This window comes from Candoia aspera, chromosome 3 (assembly GCF_035149785.1).
Source record: "Candoia aspera isolate rCanAsp1 chromosome 3, rCanAsp1.hap2, whole genome shotgun sequence".
In the NCBI taxonomy this organism is placed as follows: domain Eukaryota; kingdom Metazoa; phylum Chordata; class Lepidosauria; order Squamata; family Boidae; genus Candoia; species Candoia aspera.
This window is the reverse complement of record NC_086155.1, coordinates 54,976,520-55,000,444: the sequence shown is the minus strand read 5'-3', so window position 1 is coordinate 55,000,444 and position 23,925 is coordinate 54,976,520. Positions and strand designations below refer to the sequence as shown.

At 43.7% G+C, this 23,925-nt stretch overlaps 1 protein-coding gene across 3 annotated transcripts in view; it reads right to left on the bottom strand.

Moving 5' to 3' along the window:
* The window catches only part of TIE1 (tyrosine kinase with immunoglobulin like and EGF like domains 1), a 52,429-nt gene extending 28,897 nt beyond the window's left edge, over window positions 1–23,532 (bottom strand). For all 3 annotated transcript variants that reach the window (XM_063297761.1, XM_063297763.1, XM_063297762.1), the window contains exons 1-5: window positions 23,061–23,532; window positions 18,061–18,339; window positions 3,485–3,595; window positions 2,735–2,890; window positions 1,575–1,706 (exon numbers count right to left, since the gene is read on the bottom strand). In XM_063297761.1, the coding sequence (XP_063153831.1) occupies window positions 1,575–1,706; window positions 2,735–2,890; window positions 3,485–3,595; window positions 18,061–18,339; window positions 23,061–23,109 (727 nt within the window). In that variant the 5' untranslated portion in view covers window positions 23,110–23,532. The remainder of the gene's footprint in view (window positions 1–1,574; window positions 1,707–2,734; window positions 2,891–3,484; window positions 3,596–18,060; window positions 18,340–23,060) is intronic.
* Between the last annotated feature and the right edge of the window lie 393 nt (window positions 23,533–23,925).

The following is a 23,925-nucleotide window of genomic DNA, read 5'->3' as shown; positions in this document are numbered from 1 at the left end:
TGTGTGTGTATGTATGTGTGTGTATCTATATACTACTAAAACTCTCCTCTTTGTCTGTGTGTAACCTTTAACTGGGCAAAATGGCACATCATAGGGCAACAATTTTTGAAGCAAGGTACCTCAAATGGGCTAACTTAAAGAATGCATCCAAAATCCAGGATCCATGACTCCCATTGAATTGAAATTTCAAGGATCTTCACACTAGTTCTATTTGCAAAGTTGTGGCTGCTGCAGCATCATCATGGTTAGCCACAGTCACGTGATCATGATTTCAGACTACAATTCCCAGAAAACTGTAGGTTGTGTGATGCAAGGGAAGATGGTACCCCTGTCCTCTTTCCCGCCTCCCTCTGGCCCCTGCACTCATTGGCTGGCAGCAAGACCTGACGGGCAACTGGTGATTGGCTATTTTTGAACCAAGGCTGAAAGTCGAAATCTCTTAATGGAAGCGAGCAGTGAGGGAAGGACGAGGGAGCAACTTGGATGCCTACTGGTGAGGTTGGGCTGGCTGGGGGCCACTGGCAGTCAGTGGGTGAGCACTCTTCCTCCCTGGAGGGAGGGGGCCCTTGGGGACATGCCAGGATGTAGAGCGGGGGTATAGTTTTCCTTGAGGTCCATGGCTCCCTTTGTTCCCCCTCCCCCCAGCAAAGTGGCAGGTAGTGGGTCAGCCAAGGAGGAGGAGGAGGCTTCACCAGGGCTCTGCTGAGGGTTATGAAGCTTGGGGGGGAATGGCGCCAGCCTATATTATATGTGGAAAGATGACATGGGTTGGCTAGTGTGTGTATGTGTATGTATATATATGAATATGTACAGTATATACATATGTACATATATATATATACGTATGTATATACACACACACACACATACTGTATGTATATATGTATATGTGTGCTGCCAGCCCCCCAAACTCTTTTGCTGCTCATTTAATTCCCTTCCTCCTTCCTCCCCCACATGAGAAGAGAGGGGATCAGGGCACTCTGTCTATGGTGTCACTGACTCAGATTTTCTACAATCTGCAAAATGTAAAAAAAAGAAGGCAGGAGGTCACTCAATTTTCTGGCCACTCATCAATTTTCCAGCGAGAGTCCTTCAAAGGTGGCCACTTCCTATTTAACTGGGGCACTGGTGATCATACGCTGCTGATGCAGAAAGGGTCTGTGTGTCACATTTTATACAAGGATGAGTAGCCAGCATGCTCTGTGTGGGCTCCCAGTCGCTTTGGTATACCACAGAGCACCCACAAATCAAGTTTGGGCAGCAAGTGTGGATTTTGGATTTTCAGTGACACATGTAGTCATTTAGGGTCATTTAAAACTTGAAAACATATGTGTTAATACTGGCACATATATTTTTGGATTTCATATCCTCTTAAGTCTGGAAAAAAAGGGGGAAACAGACACAAAACTTTCAACCCTGGTCTCCACTATAGTATTTTATCACCCTGCACTATAGTATTTTATCACCCTGCAGCCCTTGAAGACCACTATAATAAAGAAGTTCCTGATTTCCAAGTTCAGTTCATGGATCAGGAACATCCCTTTCCACCAGAACAATAACATGTTGCTTCTAACCTTTTTCACAGCGGGTGCCCATGAAGCCTGGTGGACAGATACATTCTCCCACAATGTGATGGCAGATGCCTCCATTCAGGCAATCGGGACAGTCTTTGTCACAGAACGAGCCCCATTTCTTGGCTGCACAACCTGGAGAGACAGAATGATGAGATGAAGAATCTCCAGGCAGCACCAGGAAGGAAAGATTATGGCAGAGTCACTCGCAGCCTCCAAGTATAATTTCATACATCGTGTGCACTATCTCTGGCAACAGGAAATGACTTTGTGTTAAAGATGCATCACTGAAAAAGTGTTCAGATCAGCCTAACAATAATTTTCACTCAAATTTCTTTACATCAGTGTTTCCTAAATGAATGTCCTGCATTGGCTATGCTGTTTGGGAATGGTAGGTGCACTCCCAGCATACCTTGTGAGTCATCAAACCATAAGTTACTGAGTGATAAGTGTATTCTTCTGTGAATTGCATATATATCATAACCAAATAGTGAATTAGACATTAGACTGCTGTTCCCACCAATTGCTTTGATAAACCTTACAAAAAACATAGCGATCACATTCATCATTGCCCTGCTTGATTTTACTAGCAACTACTTGAAAAGGATGAAAAATTCTAAAAATGTTTGTTTATTTATATTTCAAATTTAGTCACCCCTCCATCTCACTCAAAGAGTTATGTCATATCATGCATTAAATAAAAATAGGACAGGTTTTTCTTCCATCAAGTGCCCTCCAGATGCACTGGATTTCAACTCCCACGACCACTGGTTGTAGAATATGGTATCAGGCATTTCTGGAAAAGTGTATGAGTTAAATTTTTCCTCATCTCTGTTGCACAGAAAAGGGTATTTCTGCAGATAAAGATTATCAAACTATTAAAACGCTCTTTTCTGTGCAATTAGTAAAAAGAGAAAGCACTGTTCTTCTTAGGAATATATATTTGAAAATAGCTTTTCTTAGTCTGTTCTGATAACATAGTTCTGACATTTAGAACTATGCTGTCCTCATTCTTGACTAATAGGAGGGATTGATGGGTATAGTTCCAAGTATTACTTGAGCACTAGGTTGGGGAGTGCAGTTTTAAGAAGCAGCATTCTTGTGTACCCACAAAAATATGTTAGGAAGCATGAAATGGTTGCTTTAGGTATGCATAATCTCACCTCGCACAATCAGTCTGAAGAAGGCACTTGACAAAGGGCTGTCCTCTATAAATGTGGCACTGTAAATCCCACCATCAGCCATGGTAACAGAGGACAGGATCAGAATGGACTGATTCTTCTTTAACTCACCCTGGTGCATGGTGTCATAATAAGTCCCTGCACAAAAAAATAAGAAACAAGCAAGAAATATAGAAAAGCCAAAGGTTGAAGTACAAAGAAATACTACTGAATTAGAGATTCATATTTTGAAATATGACTTGCATGCAGAGGGTTGAGAGGGTTATGCAGCTGGATATCTGCTGTTAGGAAAGTAGGTAGAACAGTAGAACTAAGGAAATCCAACACGCCCATTTTGAAGCCAATAGGTAGATCCATATGTGGATCAATGGTTCCTATAGCACAGTGGCTCTTAAAGGGTGGTCTGGGGTCCCCTGGGGGTCCCCAAGACCTTTTCAGGGGATCTGTGAAGTCAAATTTTAAAATGTCTCAGTTTTAATTCCTAATACAGTAAATATCAATAGATATAACCCACATAAACCAAAACTCTTTGGAGTCCTCAATCATTTTTAAGAATGTAAAAAGATCCTGAGACTAAAATGTTTGAGGACCACTGCTGTAGCGGACGCCTAACTTGTTGTACGTCAACAGGGAAAGTCAAGTTTTAAGAATTTTTTCCAAGAGAGAGTTGGATATCTTAGAAAAAGGGCAGATCTTATCACAGACATGCAGTTAGATGAGGAGAGCACTTGCCATTCCTTTTCCACCAGATATCTGTTTTCTTCCCATTCTTTATCCTGGCAACAAGTATGGCAGACTGGAAGAGGCTGATTGTGTGTGTCACTTTCTCTGGAATCAGGTTGGCTGCAAAGTTGGACAGAAATAGGGATTGGGTTACAGACTATGCCCTGAAATATTTTCTCTTCCTTGTTCATTAAAGTAACATGGTCTTGATATCTGAAAGAAGATAACCATCGTGGCACTTACGTCTGGTTTTTCTATCACTTACCAGAGCACATCCTGTTTGATGGCACATACAAATGGCTAGATATATTGCCAGGAGGAGGGGAATATATAGAAAAAAATTATACAATTCACTATGTGGGATGAAAGTAGGATACTCACTCTGAGGGACTTTTTTCACCACAGAGGACTGTTTTCCCTTGGGGAAGGTATTAATTTGGAGGCTGCATGCTCTAGGGGTGAGGAGCAGAGCCAAAGGTGGGCCAAGAATAGTATTTCACTCAAATCAATCAACCCAACCACATGACCATTTTAATGCATCTGTCTGCTGCACATACCCCATCCTTTCCATGATACAATCATCAAATCTGCAGCAACACTGTAAAGCTGAAATACTCTGCTTCTGTGCTGCACAGGACAACTATTTTCTGCTTTGAAGGAAACATGCTACTACATCCTACTGCTTGGAAACTGTCACTTTCACAGAATGCAGAATGAGCTGCCACCCTCTTCCTTTGGGGACCAGTTCCATTGTGGTACCTAGACTCACAGAACTCTGAATCTGCTATTTTTGAAATATTTCTCAAAAGAGTACTAGACTTCTGTTCAGGAATAGGTTCCACCCTCATACATAGGCAATTTGATGTATGAACAGGCGAAGTTGTGAGCCCCCAACCCTAGTAATAAAAAATCCTTGTTGGCAAAGACAGTAGAAAATCTGTAATGCACTCACTGGTGATAGAATCAGCAACAGACAGCCGTTAAGAACCCAGCTGTATTTCCTGGTTTAAATCTTTTGTACAGCACAGAACAAGTGCTTTTCCAAGAGTGCTAAGCCTGTGTCTATAAGAAGCCCATGTAAGACCTTACAAGCATTTCAAAAAGCACCAGTCAGGCAACTGCCTCTGCAGAAGCCAGATGTCCAGTTTCTTCTGCAGCCTGAGCTAAAATGGCCATGGAAGACAGTGTCCAGCATTGTAGAATCATAGCATTGTGGAGCTGGAAAGGATCATTCGGTTCAACCTGCTGCAAAGTGCAGGAAAACTAATTTTCATCTGGGCAGGGTTATCCCTGCTGCAGACTAAAGTGGTTAGCTAGACCTGAACAGATCCTAGCCCCTGCCCATGTCAACATGGTCAATGAAATGATCCAAATCATGGCCACAGCAAAAATTGGGTTGAGAAAAGAGGGAAAGTGCTACTTTAAAACTGGAAAGCTAAAGATGCAGCTGAAGCTGCCTCAGTGTCATGACCTCGTTGCAAGGCACAAAGAGCCTCACAACGTGGATCATGATCATTAAGGAAAAGGAGGAAGGAGATAATCTTTCAGGAATTAAACCAAGCACCCAAGGACACCCACACCCATGATCCCATCAGCAACTGAAAAGAGAGACGTCAGAGGAGTGGAGATGAGGAGCACATGGTGCCCCAAAGAACTCAACCGTTGCAGGAAGACAAAGAGGAGACCGGGGAAAACGCCCATACAGCCATCAAGAATACCATCAAGGGCAATCAGGCCATTTAGGGGTGGGGAAGCCCGGGGCAATACAGGGGGGTATAAAAGGGGCACCCCCACCTACCTACCCCGTTCCCGTTTTTCGTTCTGTCAGCTATCATTCCAATAAACCAGAAATCCTTAATGCCCATTAAGTGAGTCTGTGTCTTATTGCGGAGCGAGGCTGGCCCTGACATAAAAACGGGAACCCCAAAAAATTTTTTTTTCCACCTGGCACCTATCCAACTCGTTTGTGAGGGACCCAGCCAGGCATGGAGAACCAGGAACCGAGGAGGCGCAACCCTTCGGCGCCCGGCGACGAAGCCCCGCTCTCGCAGGGCGGGATGCAGCTGAGGTCCGGGCGATGCAACGCCCCGGTAGGTATGGAACTCAGCTGGGGGGAAGCAGCGGGGGAGGGACCCACCCCGGTGCCCCGGAGCCCGCGAGGCACCGGGGGCGAGACGAGGGGACCCTCTCCAAGCTTACAGGCAACCCCGACGGAGGCGCGAGACGAACCGCCACCCTGGGCGCTCGAAGGCGAGGGCGCGCCTGGCACCGCGGCGGGATCGAGGGACGACCCGTCCTCTACCTCAGCCAACGGCGAGGGCGAGCGGAGCGGCGAAAACCCCGGCGGGACGCCAGGGATGGCAGAGAGGCTCGGCGCGTTGGAGGAGGGGATGCAGGCGGTGCGGCAGATGCTCCAACAGCTGACGGTGGCACAGGGACCCCGCGACGGAGGAGGCGCAGAGGCAACCCCGGTCGAAAGGCGGCAGGGCGAGTGGGACGGCGGCGACGGCGGAACCCGACCCAAGGAGCCCAACCGACGACCTGAGGCGCACCGGGAGGCGAGGCGGGGTGGAGACCCAGCGGATGGCGGCGACCACGGCGGGACCCGACCCCAGGAGGCCACCCAACGAGCGGAGGCGCGCCCGGACGTGAGACGGCGGGACAACCTCGGCGGCGGCGGCGTCCGGCCCCAGGAGCCCACCCCACGACGGGAGATGCGCCAGGCTGAGAGGCGGAGGGACGACCAAGCGGGCGGCGACGGCGACGGCGGAGCCTGGATCCAGGAGCCCGAACGAGGGAGAACCCCCCGCCCTCCCCCCCGAGCGACGGGACGAGTACCTTGCGAGGAGACCCAGAGAGAGGCACCAATGCCGCAAGAGAACCGGAGACACCCCGACCCGCAGCAGCTCCGGCAAAACCCGAGGCACGACGCAGAGGGGGCCAGGAGCCAGACCAGGGCACCCGCCAAAGACTTTGGCATAAAGTTCGATGGGGACCCCTCGAAACTTTCCTTCTTTTTAACTAACGCGAGGTACTACCTCGAAGAATGGGGTCCCTGTTTTAGAACTGAGCGGGGCAAAATCAATGCCCTGGCTATAAAACTAAAAGGGCGGGCCGCCGATTGGTACGTCCAATTGTGCCAATCCGGCGCCCGGGCGCTGCAGGACAGCACTGAATTCCTGCAGGCACTAGAAAGGCACTTCAGGGACCCCCTGGAGCAAGAAAAGGCAAAAAGGGCGCTAGAGACACTTAGACAAAGCCCGCGCTCCGTGGCTGAGTATGCCATGGAGTTCCAAGCCCTAGCCGGAAAAGTAGACACGTGGTCTCAATCGACACTGATTGAGAAGTTCAAACATGGACTCAACTTAAACGTCCTCCGGTGGGCACTTGGCCGCGACAACCCCAGCTCCCTCACGGGGTGGATCCAGCTGGCAGCGGAAGCGGAGAACGCCCACGACACGTTCCTCCACGCAAGGAGGGAAACGCAACAGATGGCGACAGCGCGACCCCCACGCACCAGCGCAAGGCAGGTGAGGGCGAGACCCCAACCCTGGAGGGAGGAACGGGACAGACGTTTCGCACAAGGGCAATGTTTCACGTGCGGCAGGGAAGACCACAAAGCAGCCGCATGCCCCAAAACGACGCCCAGAGAGAGCCCAAGGAGGGCACAAACAGTACCAACCCCAGCGCCGAGAAAGCGACCAGCAGCAAAGGGGGAGTACCGACGCAGACACGACCCCTACAGTTCGGAGGGGGAGGACAGCAACCCAGATGAGGCGGCGGGAAACGACAACCACCTGGCCTAAGGGGCGCCGAAGGACAGGTGGAGAACACTGACAGGCGCTTCGACAAAGGGGTGAGTGAGGAATGCCCCACCCTCTACGTCCGTGTCACCCTCACCCATCGAAATAAAACCGAAAAGGTCTGGGCACTCATTGATTCAGGTTGCTCCAAAAGCCTCATGCACCCTGACCTGGCAGCCGCACTCGACCTCCGCTGCTATCCACTTCAGCACCATTTGGTGTTCTCGCAGCTAGATGGATCTGCAGCGGGAGGGGGCCCGGTCACCCAATACACCGGAAAAACCGCGCTACGGCTCGGCAGCCACGAGGAAAAATTGGCTTTCATCGTGGCACCGGTGGGGCAACCCCGACTCATACTGGGGATTCCATGGCTCGTGCAGCAAAACCCAGTCATCAATTGGAGAACCAGAGAGATTAAGTTTGCTGACGGGCGCTACCAAGCACCGTCAGGGGACAAGGTTCCCCGAGCAGCCATGGGGGGGGCGACGACAACTGCAGAACACACAGAGACAGCTCTGCCAGAGGGACTGCCAGCCAAATACGGGGAGTTCGCCGATGTTTTCGGTGAGAAAGAGGCGGACAAACTCCCCCCCCACAGAAAGACGGACTGTACCATTGAACTGGTCCCGGGGGTACCCCTACCCAAACCAAAAATATATGCTATGACCCAGCGAGAGCTAGCTACGTTAAGGGACTTCATAGACAAAAATCTGGCGAGGGGTTTCATTGAGCCAGCGAACTCTCCAGTGGGAGCGCCAGTCCTCTTTCGCGAGAAAAAGGATGGGACATTGCGGCTCTGTACAGACTACCGCGGGTTAAACGCAGCAAGCATTTCAAATAAATACCCCTTACCCTTAATAAAGGACATTTTGTCCCACTTGGTGAAGGGTAAGGTATTCTCCAAACTGGACATAAGGGAAGCCTACTACCGCATACGGATAAGGGAGGGGGATGAGTGGAAGACTGCTTTCAATTGCCCACTGGGGGCGTTTCAATATAAAGTACTCCCTTTCGGATTGGCGGGGGCACCGGGGGTATTCATGCAGTTAATTAATGAGGTCCTGCGTGACCACCTTTTTAAGGGGGTTTTGGTTTATCTGGATGATGTATTGATCTACACAGAAACAGAACGTGAGCACGAACGCTTGGTAAAGGACGTGCTCAAGAAACTTCGCAAGGCAGAGCTGTTTATAAAGCTCTCCAAGTGCGAGTTTCACAAAAAACAAATTGACTACCTAGGGTATAGGATTTCTGCTAAAGGGATAGAAATGGACCCCAGCAAGGTCCAAGCCATCCTGGCGTGGGAACGCCCACGCACAAGGAGACAGCTGCAAAGCCTCCTGGGATTCACTAATTTCTACAGGGGGTTCACGCCCAGGCTGGCAGAGACTATATTGCCTCTAACTAACCTGCTAAAAACTAAGGGCTTGGGGGACACGCGCAAATCGAGGAACCCGGGGGCGCTACTGAATTGGACAGCTGACTGTCAAACGGCTTTCGAGAGACTGAAAACCCTTTTCACAGCTGAGCCAGTGCTACAGCACCCCGACCCCTCCAAGCCTTTTGTGGTGCAAGCAGATGCCTCCGATTTCGCCATCGGAGCCATCCTGCTCCAAAAGGACTCCGACAACCACCTAAAGCCCTGCGCCTACCTTTCCCGCAAATTCTCCGAGACGGAGCGGAGATGGCACGTATGGGAAAAGGAGGCGTTTGCAGTAAAAACAGCCTTGGAAACGTGGCGACACCTGCTGGAGGGGGCCTCCTGCCCTTTCGAGGTGTGGACGGACCACAAGAACCTGGAGGCACTCAGCACGCCAAAACGGCTCAGCCCGAAGCAGGTGCGATGGGCTCAGTTTTTCAGCCGGTTTAATTTCACGCTGAAATTCATACCGGGCAAGAAAAACTTCTTGGCAGACGCCCTCTCCCGACGACCACAGGACGACACGCAAGCCTCCGACATCGTAGGAACAGTATGGACCGAGAAACAGCTCGGCTGCCCAGCTGTCACGCGGAGCCAGACAAAGAATCAGCGCACGCCAGCACAGCGCACGCCAGCACGAACGGCGGGGAGCGATCGGAGGCGACGCTCAATTTCACCGAACTGGCAACAAAGACTCACACAAGCACTACAGCAAGATACATGGTTGCAGAATAACCAACAACATGTATCTTTCAAAGACAATCTCGCCTGGAAGGAGAAAGCTTTGTACGTGCCCGAATCACTGCGGGGAGAAATTTTACACAGAGCACACGATGACAAATCTGCAGGGCATTTTGGGTTTGTAAAAACCCTCCACCTCACAAGGAGGCAATTTTGGTGGCCAAATCTTAGAAAGGACGTAAAAGATTACGTAAGCAACTGCCCCATATGTGCTACCACCAAACGTAAAGGAGGGAAACCCCACGGGCTGTTACAGGCGGTAGCCAGCCCCTCCCGGCCATGGGAAGAAATTTCCATGGATTTCATTGTGGACCTCCCACCCAGCCAAAGAAAAACTGTGATATGGGTGGTAAAAGACTATTTTTCGAAACAAGCACACTTCATCCCGTGCGCGACTATCCCCTCCGCACAACAGCTGGCACGTTTATTCCTAACACACATATACAGGATTCACGGCGCCCCCTACAGGTTGGTGACCGACAGAGGCACACAATTCACGTCAAAGTTTTGGCGGGAATTTTTAAAACTAATCGGAACCAAGCAAGCACTGTCCACTGCGTGGCATCCAAACACGGACGGATCAACAGAGATCCTTAACTCAACACTTGAACAGTTCCTAAGGGCATTCATAAATTATCAACAGGACAACTGGGTAGACCTACTACCTTTTGCAGAGGTGGCCTATAATAACGCAGTACACCAGAGTACTGGCCACACCCCTTTTAAGGTGGTCTATGGAAGAGATTTTGTACCGATACCAGAATTGCCGCAACCTGAAACCCTGCCCTGCTCACCAGACGATTGGGCGGCACAGCTGGCAACAACCTGGCCAGTCATCCAGACGGCTTTAGCAGACGCACAAACAACGTACAAAAAATATGCGGACAACCACAGGGCGGAGGCACCGAACTACAAAGTGGGAGATAGGGTCTACCTCTCCACTAAGTTCATAAAGACCTCACAACCATCAAAGAAATTGGCACCGAAATTCATTGGACCTTTTAAAATCATACAGGTAATCAACCCAGTTACGTTCAAACTGGAACTGCCTTACAATTTGAGACGGGTCCACCCAGTGTTTCATTGTGCACTACTGAAACCAACGAGCACATCCAAATGGCATACGGAAGAACCTCCACCCCCACCCATAATGATAGACAATCAACAACATTTTGAAGTGAAAGAAATACTGGACTCAAGAAAACAAAGAGGAACACTACAATACCTCGTGAGATGGAAACATTTCTCACACCCAGAGTGGGTCCAGGCACGACACGTCATGGCTAGTCAACTAACAAGACAGTTCCATGAGGCATACCCAGAGAAACCAGCACCATAGAACATCTTTGGGGGGGCAGTATGTCATGACCTCGTTGCAAGGCACAAAGAGCCTCACAACGTGGATCATGATCATTAAGGAAAAGGAGGAAGGAGATAATCTTTCAGGAATTAAACCAAGCACCCAAGGACACCCACACCCATGATCCCATCAGCAACTGAAAAGAGAGACGTCAGAGGAGTGGAGATGAGGAGCACATGGTGCCCCAAAGAACTCAACCGTTGCAGGAAGACAAAGAGGAGACCGGGGAAAACGCCCATACAGCCATCAAGAATACCATCAAGGGCAATCAGGCCATTTAGGGGTGGGGAAGCCCGGGGCAATACAGGGGGGTATAAAAGGGGCACCCCCACCTACCTACCCCGTTCCCGTTTTTCGTTCTGTCAGCTATCATTCCAATAAACCAGAAATCCTTAATGCCCATTAAGTGAGTCTGTGTCTTATTGCGGAGCGAGGCTGGCCCTGACACTCAGTGTAGGCTGGGGGTGAGATGAAGAAAATATTATGACGTTACAGTATGTAAAAAGGCATGCTTGTGCAACAGTGGAGGGGAGATAAGAATCATAGGCTTCCATGACAAGGCACAATGAAATCAAATTGTTGACACCTGTGCCAAGATGTCACAGTGCCCAGGACATATTACATAATTTGTGGCAATTTCATCACAAGGTCTGATGAAAGTATGGGTGTTGCATCATTCACATGATGACATCATAATGCACATCTACACACATGCATACACACACACACACACACACACAGTGGATATTTGTGGGAGGATCAGCACTTTTTCGTTTTCTGTCTGGTTAGATAGATTTATCATTGTCATTTAGTGAGTTATGAAGGAAAATCATTTACTAACCCTGTGAATCTGAAACCTAAATGTTTAACCGATCCTGAGAAAAGAGGATCAGAAATGGCTAGAAGTGAGAATGCTATGAGGCTTCAAGCGCTTCATACACAATTGAACAGTTTTTTTTAAAAAAGGAAATATTTAAGAAAAGAATTAAAATAGTCACAGAATAAACCAAAAACTAAACGAACAAAAATGAATGTTCTGGTCAAGCCCAAATGTCTTTTATCACTGTGCAAGTGATGTAAGCTCATATTAAATCAATATTGAGAACCATTGATTCGTTCTGAGTAGATCTTGCAATCTCACAAAGCGTGTAGGAACTGGTAGTGAAACCAGTGACAAAATTCATACAGTTCAGTACTTGGAGATCTTTAAATTTTGTACAGACCAATAGTTTTGATTGATTTCACATTCCGGTTTCATATTATTGACTTAATATGAGCTTACATCACTTTCACAGTGGTAAAAGACATTTGGGGTTGACTAGAACATTCTTTTTTTTTTTAGAAAACTTTATTAAAGCATTTTCAAAATATACATAAAAACTAAAAAGATTGAAACAAAGAAGCCTACAAAGAAAAAGAAAAAGAACTAAAAAGGTGTGAAAAAACACAAAACAAACTACTACAAAGTGACTTCTGACTTCCTATAACAAAGATATATGTACATAAATCAGTATCAATCTCTTACTCCAATTCATATTATAGTAAACATTATTTCTGTGAAGCATTTAAATTCTCATTATTACATTCCTTTCTAAAACAAAATTACCCTCCCAATTAACAAAAACATATAAAACCCTTCAGACATAGTTTGGAACCTAATATAGTAACAGACACTACCCTTCTTCATTATAATTTGCTCCTGTCTGCCAACTAAACTAACATTAACCAGAAATATAAAAATTATCCAAACTGCATAAACATTTATCTAAACCCTTAAAACAACCATCCTAATAACCACATTTAAACAATAACCTAGGCATTTACCAAAAATGTAAGAATTTTCAAAACAGCATAACCAATTATCCAAACCTTTAAGAAACCATCCTGATAAACAATTATCCCACTTCAAAGTAAACCAAGGCATTTACACCTCTCAGTATTATGTACAGAGCTTTCTTCTTGTCAATTTCAAATTCTACAACCTGTTCTAAAAAGCCCAGATATTTGTCCAAAATCTTCCAGCCTCTAGAGTTTAATTCTCTTCCTTGATCATGACCTGGTGGCAATACTGTCTTTTATCTCCAACTTTCAACAATTCAATTTTCCTTTGACTATTTACACATAAGTCACCAATTCTCTTTTTCTTTTTTCACTTTACTCTTAAGGTAGTTGTCAGCCTTACCAGTCTCTCTAGATTCTTGTGACAATTTGGACTCCACAAAATCTGAGAAATGCTCCAAGACTTGAATAACAGCATTGTAGAGATCTTTAAATATCAAATTAATTTCCTCCATATTTCTTAATAGTAAAATAGATTATGGCGCCCTCTAGTGCCTCAGGAAGGTAAAGTTATTAACTGAGCCTTTTCACCTCCAGTGTGGCGAATCAGGAAAATAAAAAGTAATAACAAACACCATTCTCATGGGAAAGTGAAAGCAAATAGATCAGAACTCCAATCAGCAGATTCAACGAAAAAGAGAAATTTTATATTCCTCAAAAATCACTTTAATAAAAGAGCAATAAAAAACAAAATTCTTTAAATCTCAATTTAACAAATTATATATAAAAAGCCAAATTACCAAGTTAATAATTTTCAAAAATAATGAGATTCGCCAAGAGATTCCGTATTTCTTTGTTGTAGAAAGCCTCTTTTTGGTAAAATTCAAACAAAAAAACCTTAGTGCTGTAGAAATGGGGTGGGCAGCTTTAAGGTCCCTTATGTCTTCAGAGCGGCTTGGGAAGAAGATGACTGCCCCGCCCCCAGCTGATCGCTTACCAGTTGATCTCGAAACACCATTTTGCAGTCTTCTGGCTGTGACCAGCCATCTGGAGACCACCTGGGGTGATTCCTGGGGTTCTCCTTAATCCGGAAAATGCTTCTGGGCTCCAAGGAAGCTTGTTTGACCCCAAGAAAAAAAGCCACTCTGACAGGTCAGACTGCAGACAGCAGAAAAAAACAGCTCAAGCCTCCATTGTCCCCACTGGAAGTCCCCAGAACATTCATTTTTGTTTGTTTAGTTTTTGGTTTATTTTCTATGTCTAATTTTGTGCCTATTTTAATTCTTTTCTTAAATATTTCCTTTTAAAAAAAGTATCTGTTCAGTCGTGTCTGATTGTTGGAGACTGCCTGGACAAGTCCCTGCAGTTTTCTTGGAAAGGTTTTTCAGAAGTGGTTTGCCATTGCCCCCTTCCTAGGGCTGAGAGTGACTGGCCCAAGGTCACCCAGCTGGCGTTGTGCCTAAGATGGCACTAGAACTCACAGTCTCCTAGTTTCTAGCCTGATGCCTTAAACCACTACACCAGACTGGCTCTATTTCTTTTTTACTTTGTGTCTATTTGTTGTTGTTCTGTGAATATTTGCTTTTGCATTACTACAGTGAAGTCTGCAATACTGCTTTCAGATCTGGCATTTCATATGTCATTATGGGAAAGAATGGATCAAACAGGCATTGAAGGACAACATAAAGGTGCAATTTAGGACTGAGTGGGTTTGGGATAAGAATTGAAGAATTATAATCATTCAGTGGTATGGATGTTCTGATCTTGACCAACAGCATGATAGAACAACATTCTCTGAGTTAGCCTCTCGGTAGAATTTATGCTTCAGGGAGGTTTATAAAAAGCTTAGTAGAAATAAAACAACTAATTATAAAATATTTTTTTAGAACATTAAGGTCTCCAGAAGATGTCTAGAGATGGGAAGGAAGAGGGCTTAGTAAACCTCTCTGACACATACAGTACATTCCAAAATCTAAAGGCTAACACAGAGATTTTTTTATTGTTAAAGAAGTTTTGTTCTAAAATCTGTGAAGTATGTGCATTCTTACACATACACCAAATATTTTTGTTGAGTTGTATCCCAACTTTCATTTAGGAGTTCAAGGTGGCATATATAGCACTGCTCTCATTTGCCCTTCAGCTATAACCCCAGTGCTAGTTTAATGCCTCCACCATTGTACCACATTGGCTCTCAGAGTTTCAGTGCTATTGGCTATTATTTCCCTATTGACTGACAAAGACAGATTAACCTCTTGTTCTCTAAGCTTCTTTTGTGTTCATGTCTGGAAGGGAGACCTAAGCCTCTCCTTATGTGAAAGTTGTATTTGAGGACCTGGATGAAGAGGTGGAGAAAATGCTTATTATTAGATTTGAAGATGATAAAAAAATTGGTAGAATAGCTAACACCTTGTGGAATCCTTGGTGCTCTCTGAGCCTTGTTTTCTTGCAGACGTTTCATCGCCAGACTAGGCAACATCTTCAGTGTGAAAAGGGAGTGGGCCTTGCTCTTTGTTTATATACCATGGGTTGTCCAGCTTGTGTTGATGGGGGTGTTGTTCTCTCCTTGGGAGTTCCTTGATTGGGCTGTCATTTGCTGCTTGGTTGATTGACTGAGTTAATAGTTCTTTGATTAGGGTATATTATGCTGTTTGATGGTTCATCTGGTGTTAATGCTAGTCTTGATTTTTACATATCTGGGTGTTGATTGCTGGCAAGGGAGTGTACTGGTCTTTTGGCTTTTCTATTGTCTCTTTTGAATGGTATGTAAATGTTGTTTACCTCTATGTGTCTGTTGATGGCTGCTTTGTCTGAGTGCCAAGCTTCCAAGAATTCTCTAGCGTTTTTGGATTTGGCTTGGTTTAGGATGCTCACAGTTCCCCAGTTGAAAGTATGGTTAAGTCTGTCCATGTGTTGTGAGATTAAGGAGTTTTCATCATGTCTTCTGACTGCTAGTTGGTGTTTGTGGATGCGCTCTGCTAGTCTTCTGCCTGTCTGTCCTACATAGTGGCTGTTACAGTCCTTACACGGTATGTTGTAGATAACTCCTGTTTTTTCTTCTTGAGCTACTGGGTCTTTTGGGTTACTTAAGATGTTTTGAAGAGTTTTAGTTGGTTTATGTGCTACGGTGATGCCATGCGGTTGTAACAGTCTGTTGGTGGTTCCTGTGATGTTTCTGATGTATGGTAGTGTTATCCTTTTCATAGCTTCTGTTGGTTGGGTTGTAGTGGGTTGAGTGGTAAGGCACTTTTTGATAAAGTTGAGGGGAATTTTGCTGGAAGATGCTGTATAGATGATCTGTTTCCTTTTTCTGGTGTTCTGGGTTGCTGCAGTGTGTAAGTGCTCATCTGAGTAATGTTCTTACGCAGCTCCTCTTGCAGGAGGTTGGGTTGTTACTTTGGTAATGGAGCACTTGGTTAGTGTGGGTAGCTTTCCTGTAGACTTGTGTCTCTAACTTGCCATCATTTCCTCTATTGATGAGGATGTCCAAGAAAGGTAGTGTGTTGTTGTTTCTTCTTCCCTTGTGAATTTTATTCCATTGAAGATGTTGTTGATGGTTTCATGTGTTTCCTCCAGTTGTTTCTTTCATATTATGATGAAAGTGTCATCCACTTACCAGATCCATACTTTGGGTTGTATGCGTGGGAGTTCTATCCTTTCCAGATGCTGCATTACAATCTCTGCTATGAGTCCTGAAATAGGTGATCCCATGGGTGTTCCTTTGATTTGTTGGTATATTTGTCCATCAAACTGAAAGTAGGTTGTAAGGCAGAAGTCAATGAGATCCATTATTTTGGGTATTTCTATTTTGGTGTATTTGGTTAGGTCAGGTGGGTTGTGTAGAACTGCTGCCATGGACTAGTGCCAGGTCTATGAATGTAAAGAGAGCTGTGACATCGAATGACACCATAATTTCATCTTCTTCTATTTTTAGGTCTTTGATTTTCCAGAGGCACTGTAGTGGGGAGTTGATAGAATATTCACTCTCCTCTGTGAGATGCCCAAGTTTCTTTGTAACCTCTTTAGCTCTGTTGTATGTGGGAGTCCCTGGTAATGATACAATGGGCTGAAGTGGTATGCCAGGCTTGTGTATTTTGGGGCGTCCGTAGAAGCCTGGGAGGATGGGTCCACTGCTTTTCATCCGCCTCTGATCTTCTTTTGTAATTTGACCTTTCTTGGTAAAGTTGTTGAGAGTTCTTTTGACTTGGTTGTCCAGTTTCTGTATGGGATTGGTGTTCACTGGGGTGTAGGTATCTTTGTCCTCAATTAATTCTTTGGCCTTTTTGTATTTATTGTGATCTGTCCATAATGACAGTGGTGCGGCCTTTGTCTGCTGGGAGGATGATGATAGTTTGGTCCATCTTTAGGTGTTTGAAGGCTGATCTGTCCTCTGCTTTCAGTTGGTTCTGTTTCCACGTCCTTCTGATTTGTGGTATGATTATCTGTCTTACATCCTCTTGGGTTTCTATAGTGAGTCCTGTAGTTTTAAATGCCACTTCTAAAGGTACAAAGAATGCTAATTTATTCACATCCTCTGTGTTGTAGTTCAGGCCTCCAAATTATGATATACTATGCAGCTTCCACTTTGAGAATTGGGTCCAATTCAGGATATTACTGTTGGAGACAGATTTGGAGAAAGTGGAACAAGTTCAGAAAAAGGCCATGAGGATGAGCATGAGACCAGAAATGAAGTTTTATGAAAAGAAATTGAGTGAACTAGAAATGTTGAATCTTAAAAAGAAAAGACTTGGGGACATGATGAAAGGAAGCCACAGAGAAGAAGGTGAAGATCTTCTCTATTACCCCAGAATGCAACAAATAGGATAATGGATTTAAGTTAGATGAAGTCAGATTCTGACTGAATTTTAGAAAAAATGTTGTAACAGGAATAGCAGTCCGACAATATAGCTAGTATTATCCAAAAAAGTGGTAAGTTTCTCTTCACTGGATATGGTCAAGTGGAAACTGCTGTGGATAATTTAATTTGAATTTCTGAACAGAACTGGACAAAACATTCATTCTTGCTATTTACTTGCTGGCCTACTTCCATCTCTATCTCCGTGCAAGGAATATGAGTGTGTGTGTGTTTGTGTGTGTGTATGTGTGAACAGGAGTGTATCCAGGGGAGTGAGGCAACTGAGGTGGGTGGGAACAGGTTTGTAGGAATTAAAATACAAGCTATATTTTTTTTCTCTGTGACAGATGGTATAAAGTAGATTCTTTGCCATCTTCCCACCCCCAACACACACATCATACTGGCTATGCTGGAGCTCCACTCTCAGCAAACAACAGAAAAGCAATATATTTGTAAGAGGGATCATATACGGATAGAAAGCATTACATCATATGAGGTAAGGAGTGAATGTTGAGCAATATTAGCTTGACAATCTTTATTCTTGCTATTACTCAAGTGCAGATTTTGGACTTTAGATACCCCATTTCAGTATATCTTGTCCATCATTACTTAAATATTTTTATCACTTACCGTTAATGTCATTGTGCACATAAACAACTCTGGTTTGCTCTGACTGTGTCTTCCCCAGGCAGTATGTGATGCCTACCAGGCCTGCTCGGGAAAACCCTCTCATATGCACCTCCTTGCTGCTGTTCCTGTATATCTGGAACTTGGATGTGGTCTTGATCATGGCATTGTCTCTGTCAATTTGGAGGCTGGCATTCCGCTCACCTGTCACACAGGACAGGTAGAAGTTGTTGTGTGAGGGACTCAGAACATTGGCCACCAGAGTGATATCCAGAATTGCTCCTGCATCAAAAGAACCAAAGATGGAACTAACTTAAGGACATGGGGAGCAGATTCAAATGACTCAGTGTAAACTCTTGTCTTGACTACCCAAGAGTATGATCCTTGCCTCTCTCCTAGAAAAGGGATATTTAGGAGAGGAAAGCCTCAAACTCAGATACAGACTTGGAACTCATAGAACTTCTAGAGCATAAATAAAGAAGAGTAAACAAAAATACTAAACAAACAGTACTAACAGAAGTTGACGTTGATTAGTTCTCTGGTTTTTCAAAGTGGACAAGCTTTTCAATACTCATAGCCACTTAGGTTTATAATAATATTGAATAAGAATAAACAGACCAATACAATAATTCAGTGTTATTACTATCATCATCATGCAAATCCTCTTTCTCAGCTGATTCTATTCTGGTTTCATTTCTCTTGGCATCCACTATGGATCTCAGTTGCCTTTCCTACAGATATATACTGGGGAATTTTTCTGGGTTTTTCTGATTTTTTTCTCCACAATCCCTATCCTTATCTGGCCCATTTTCAGATTCGAATTTTCTTTTGCTGGCCTCTTCCTCCACACCAGCTTTGATCCCATTACATTTTTGGAAAGTTATTGTGCTGATGGACAGTTATGAACCTATTTACATAACTTCTTCCCAACATTTTGTTAAGCTGGAAAGTATAAAAAGAATCCTTAGCCTCAGTTATGACAATTATGCTGGGCAGCCATGAAAATGATTGTAAAGCACTCTACGCATCCTGAGACTGCATTTCTGTGAGATACAGGTCCTCCCCATAACATATTATTCTGATTGCTATTTGGGCTCCTGTTCCCAGCTCAGTTAGGGTTAGGGTCCCTACAGCTAGACAGCCGAATCCAGCAAAACCAATTTCATGAGTTCTATTACTTTTTTGCCATCTTTGTTCCGTTGGTTGTGTTGGTTTTGTGTTGTTTAGTTAATCAACAGGGCAACTGTAATGAGAATCTCCATCAGCTGCTTCCTAATGTTGTTACTCTCAAACTTCTCTGAATGAGATTAAGATTTGTGATCAAATCATATTATGATTGCCTTGCTTTACCCCAGGAGTGGAAAATCTTTGTCAGCTCAAGGGCCACACAGGCTTTGTGTAGCACACTGAAGCCTGCATGTCAAAAGTGGGTGGGGCCCAAACCATCAATTGCACCAGAACTTTAATTTTTAATAGGACTAACAAAAAATGCTGTGCAACCTCGAGAGATGTCCACCATTATGGTTTGGACAAAGAGTCCATTCCAAAGGCAACGTTACAGGCTGCCCCTACCTTTGCACTTTTTAACTGCATGTTTAATACTATTTATTAGGGGACACCGTGGCGCTGCGGGTTAAATTGCTGAGCTGCTGAGCTTGCCGATTGGAAGGTCGGCGGTTCGAATCCGCATGATGGGGTGAGCTCCCGTTGCTAGTCCCAGCTCCTGCCAACCTCCTGCAAATATGAGTAGATTAATAGGTATTGCTTTGGTGGGCAGGTAACGGCGTTCCGTCTAGTCATGCCGGCCACATGACCACGGAAGTCTCTATGGACAAACGCCAGCTTTGAAACATAGATGAGCACCGCCCCCTAGAGTTGGACATGACTGGACTTAATGTCAAGGGAAACCTTTACCTTTACTTAGTACTATTTAGCCAGAAACAGAAAGGATGCCAATATAGTGCAGGCTGATTTCTAAATTTTTTATTGCCTTAACTGTGCCTGAACATGATCACCATTCTCAGGAGCAGGATCACAATCACTGTGATCCCTGCATGTTATTGCATTACCACATAAAACTCTGGGTTAGACTTCATTTATGGAATTCATATTCAGAAAATAGTGGAACATATAGCGGTGTTATAGGAATCAACTTTGTGCTTATAAACTATCTGAAGATTCAGTCATGACTTTGTAGAATAAAGCATATTGTGATCAATAATCTGAGAGCTGTATATAACCAAAGCCAAAATTATTATTTACCACTTATTATTAGTCGTTAATGTGCTTAGTATTTTTGAAAGTGCAAGAGCCTATTCCCTGCCATAAAACACTTACTGACTAAAATCTTTGACAATCTTACTAGAAGTTGTCTATTGCCCTGCTGCTGTTCAATTATATTACAGTGTTTGCGATATTGCAGTTCTGTCAAAACTAACATGTTACCTGCAAATATAAAAAAGGAAGGACAACTCAGACTTAATATATACAAATATTTTAACTTTTGCAACCTGTTGCATTAGTAAATTCTAGGACAAAGTTCTATACATATGCCATGTATTCCCTTGTCTGAATTCTCTTTATGTAGAATTTTTAAAATAATATTAGAACTGCTTTGAATGAATATTTCTAGTTATTGAATATGGAGAATGATATTCTGTATCCCTGTACATTTTATTTTGGTACCAAAGGATTTAAAAAAACACACACATATAAAATGTGTTGGATGATACTTGGTCAGTATTTTCCTAGCACAGAGGAATCAAATACATAAAAATGCTATTCATTTAATTCAGGACACATTCAGTGTAGCTAAGAAATCAAATTACTAATGTACTAGTTTATGCCTGTATCTGTTGTGACTTGGAAAGCAAACTGAGAATAGAAGGACCTGACAGTTAAGGTTAATCGTTTTTGATCCTTTATAAATGTGACAAAATTCCTTAAAGTCAAGCTTTTACAAAACTACATGCATCAAAATACATGCATGTAACTAACACACGTGAAGTTCATCTACATATCAGTTGCATACTATTTTGAACATGGAAATCTAGAAAATTATTTCAAATTTTATTGCTAGACAAGTAGAAGTTCTGGATAACCAGCTCTGCATATGAAATAATTCTTCCACTGGAAACACTTCTCTGAGATGCTGATCTTCTCCTGAAGGCTTAACATTATTTTAAATTCAGTGTTAAATATGACATTCTGATATTTTTCATAAAAATATTAACTTTAGTCTGATGTTTTGCAGATGAAATTGCTGAAGTTCACATTCTCCATGCTTAAAGTTAAATCGCTTTGCAATAGAGAAAATGTATCATGGCCCCTCTACATTTTTTGTTCAGCAGCATTGGCAACAAGACACGAGCTTTTTCACACACATCCATAACATTTTCTGAGAAAATTCCTCAAGCTTCTATTTTTCTTATTAGTAAGAAATTAGTGGGAAAAATCTGTTAAAATGTTTAGGTCCCAAATCCAGCTACTAGTTTCCTGATCAGAACCTAATCCAGTTTGAGGCCTAAAGTTTTGGGTGTGCCCCAGAACTGCCCCTAAAAATTGCTGCTGTGTTGTAATACTGAATGTGATAGAAGGGGCCTTTTATAAAATACATAGAAACTGATTATGTTAGTTGTATCTGGTATTATTGAGAGAGCCAGTCTGGTGTAGTGGTTAAGGCATCAAGCTAGAAACCCGGAGACTGTGAGTTCTAGTCTTGCCTTGGGCACAAAGCCAGCTGTGTGACCTTGGGCCGGTCACTTTCTCTCAGCCCTAGGAAGGAGGCAATGGCAAACTACTTCTGAAAAGCCTTGCCAAGAAAACTGCAGGGACTTGTCCAGGCAGTCTCTGAGAATCAGGACAATTGAACAGATTAAAAATAAAATAATCTGGTATTATAATTTTAATAAAAATTAAGACAGATTTAGGTTTTGGTGTTCTCACTTCTTCATACTGGCCACAATCACATTGTGCCCCCCCCAAGGTACTCAAAAGCCGCATACAGCTCTTGCCTGAAGAACTGTAGCAGATCCCTGGGCTGGCTAAGCAAGGCTGAGTACTTTTGAAAGTGACAAGCTGCTGATTATGTGTCTGACAGCCGATGCAGCATCTAGATATAAAGCAACACAACAAAAGAGGACATAAAATGACTTATCTGTTTTACTGCATCATTCAACAATTACCTGTTTGTTACTACCTTTTCCAAATAACACATTTTATTAAAGGGCATAAGCTTTTGCATTTGATGAAGTGAGCCACATGCCTTTTAACAAAATCTGTTAGTCCAAAAATGTGCTACCAGATTCCTTCTGATTTTTTGCCACCATAGACTACTACGGCTCTCCTCCTACACTGCTGTTATTGCTGATTATTTTCACTGCAATTCCCCAGCTTTCAGGGTAGACTGGCAGATGCTATTGGTCTATCTAACTTTGAATTAAAAAGAAGAAAATGCATACATGAATAGTTCTACCTAGAAATAGACATTTTCAAAGTTCTTAGAAGAATCAGAAGGATCTGTTCTTTGTGTCCCAGAATATAGGGTTTGGTGGGGTTAACTTTGTTTGCCACAAGTTCTGGACTCCCTCTGGAGTTCCCAGCTCTTTGATTCTGATACCAAAGTGAGTGGGTTGGGTACTACTTTCAATAGTGGGCCCCAGTGGTGGAATTCTTTCCCCACTGGGATAGATTAAGATCCCATAGTGTCAATAGATTGGCCTTTGGGGCACTATTTCAAATACTTTTCTATTATTCAGGCTTTTTATTGTTCAAATTTTAAACAATGTTTTTAGAACCGTATACTCCTTTTGTTTTATACGGTTGGCTTTAGCCTGAATTGATTTGTTTTATTTTTGCATTACATGTTATTACTTTATTACTTTATTTATTTAATGGTTTTTTTAACCTCAGCTTGTGAGCTACTCAGTTCACTTTGGTTCTTTGACAGACTAGTTGGTATAGAAAGATATAGTTAGGTAAGATAAAGTAAGAATAGATTTTACCTGCCAGGTGCAAGAAGAAGCTTAGAAGACCAATCTTATCCAATCTCATTTTCAGGAATGTGTTCAATGTCAGGAGAATTGAAACATCACTATTTTAGATGAAGAAAAGTGTTAAGGATTATTTCTGTTATTTCTCACTCGCCGTATGCATCCTTTAAGCTTCTTGTCCTTGCATCCTCCATTGCTTTACAAGAGTTAAAGCAGTTACAAGGAAGTTGTCACCAGATCAAGCAAAATAAATGTTTATAGTTCTTTGATTTGAAGGAACTCAGCAGAAGGTGTTATCATGCAGAGTATCTTGGGCAAATGCAAAGAAAATCCCCATTTAGTTAGCCACAGGAGCCGGATTTTTTAATTCCAGGAACTTCATTCATTCAAGAGTTCATACGGCACCCAAAGGCCCTTTCACCCATTTTAGCTTGGCGTTTATTGCCACATGTAGCTGCTGGGGGATACAATCCTGTTGCTTCTGCCATGCTCGCTTGGAAGCCTAACTAAAGAGCCTCAGAATGGCCACAAAAGAAAACTGGGAGGGACAGGAAACTGATTAAGAGTGGAAATGGACTGAGTACAGCCTGAGCTGCTGGGGCTCAGTTAGAAAAAAATTCTTGGCTGGGGTTCAGCCGGGGCAGGATGGAGGAATGCCTGGAGGCCCTTACAGACAGCTCAGCACTGACATGAAATCCTGTTTCCCATACAGCATTTCCTGTTCTCCACCCATTGTTCCATGTCTGTCTCGGGATCTTGCCACAGAAGAGAGCAGCATAATAGGAAGTCATTCAGTGGAGATACCAACTAAGAGAGGTGTGACAAATCTCTAGTTTTTGGTATGGCACAACTATGTCATCTAAAGCATCTGATAAGT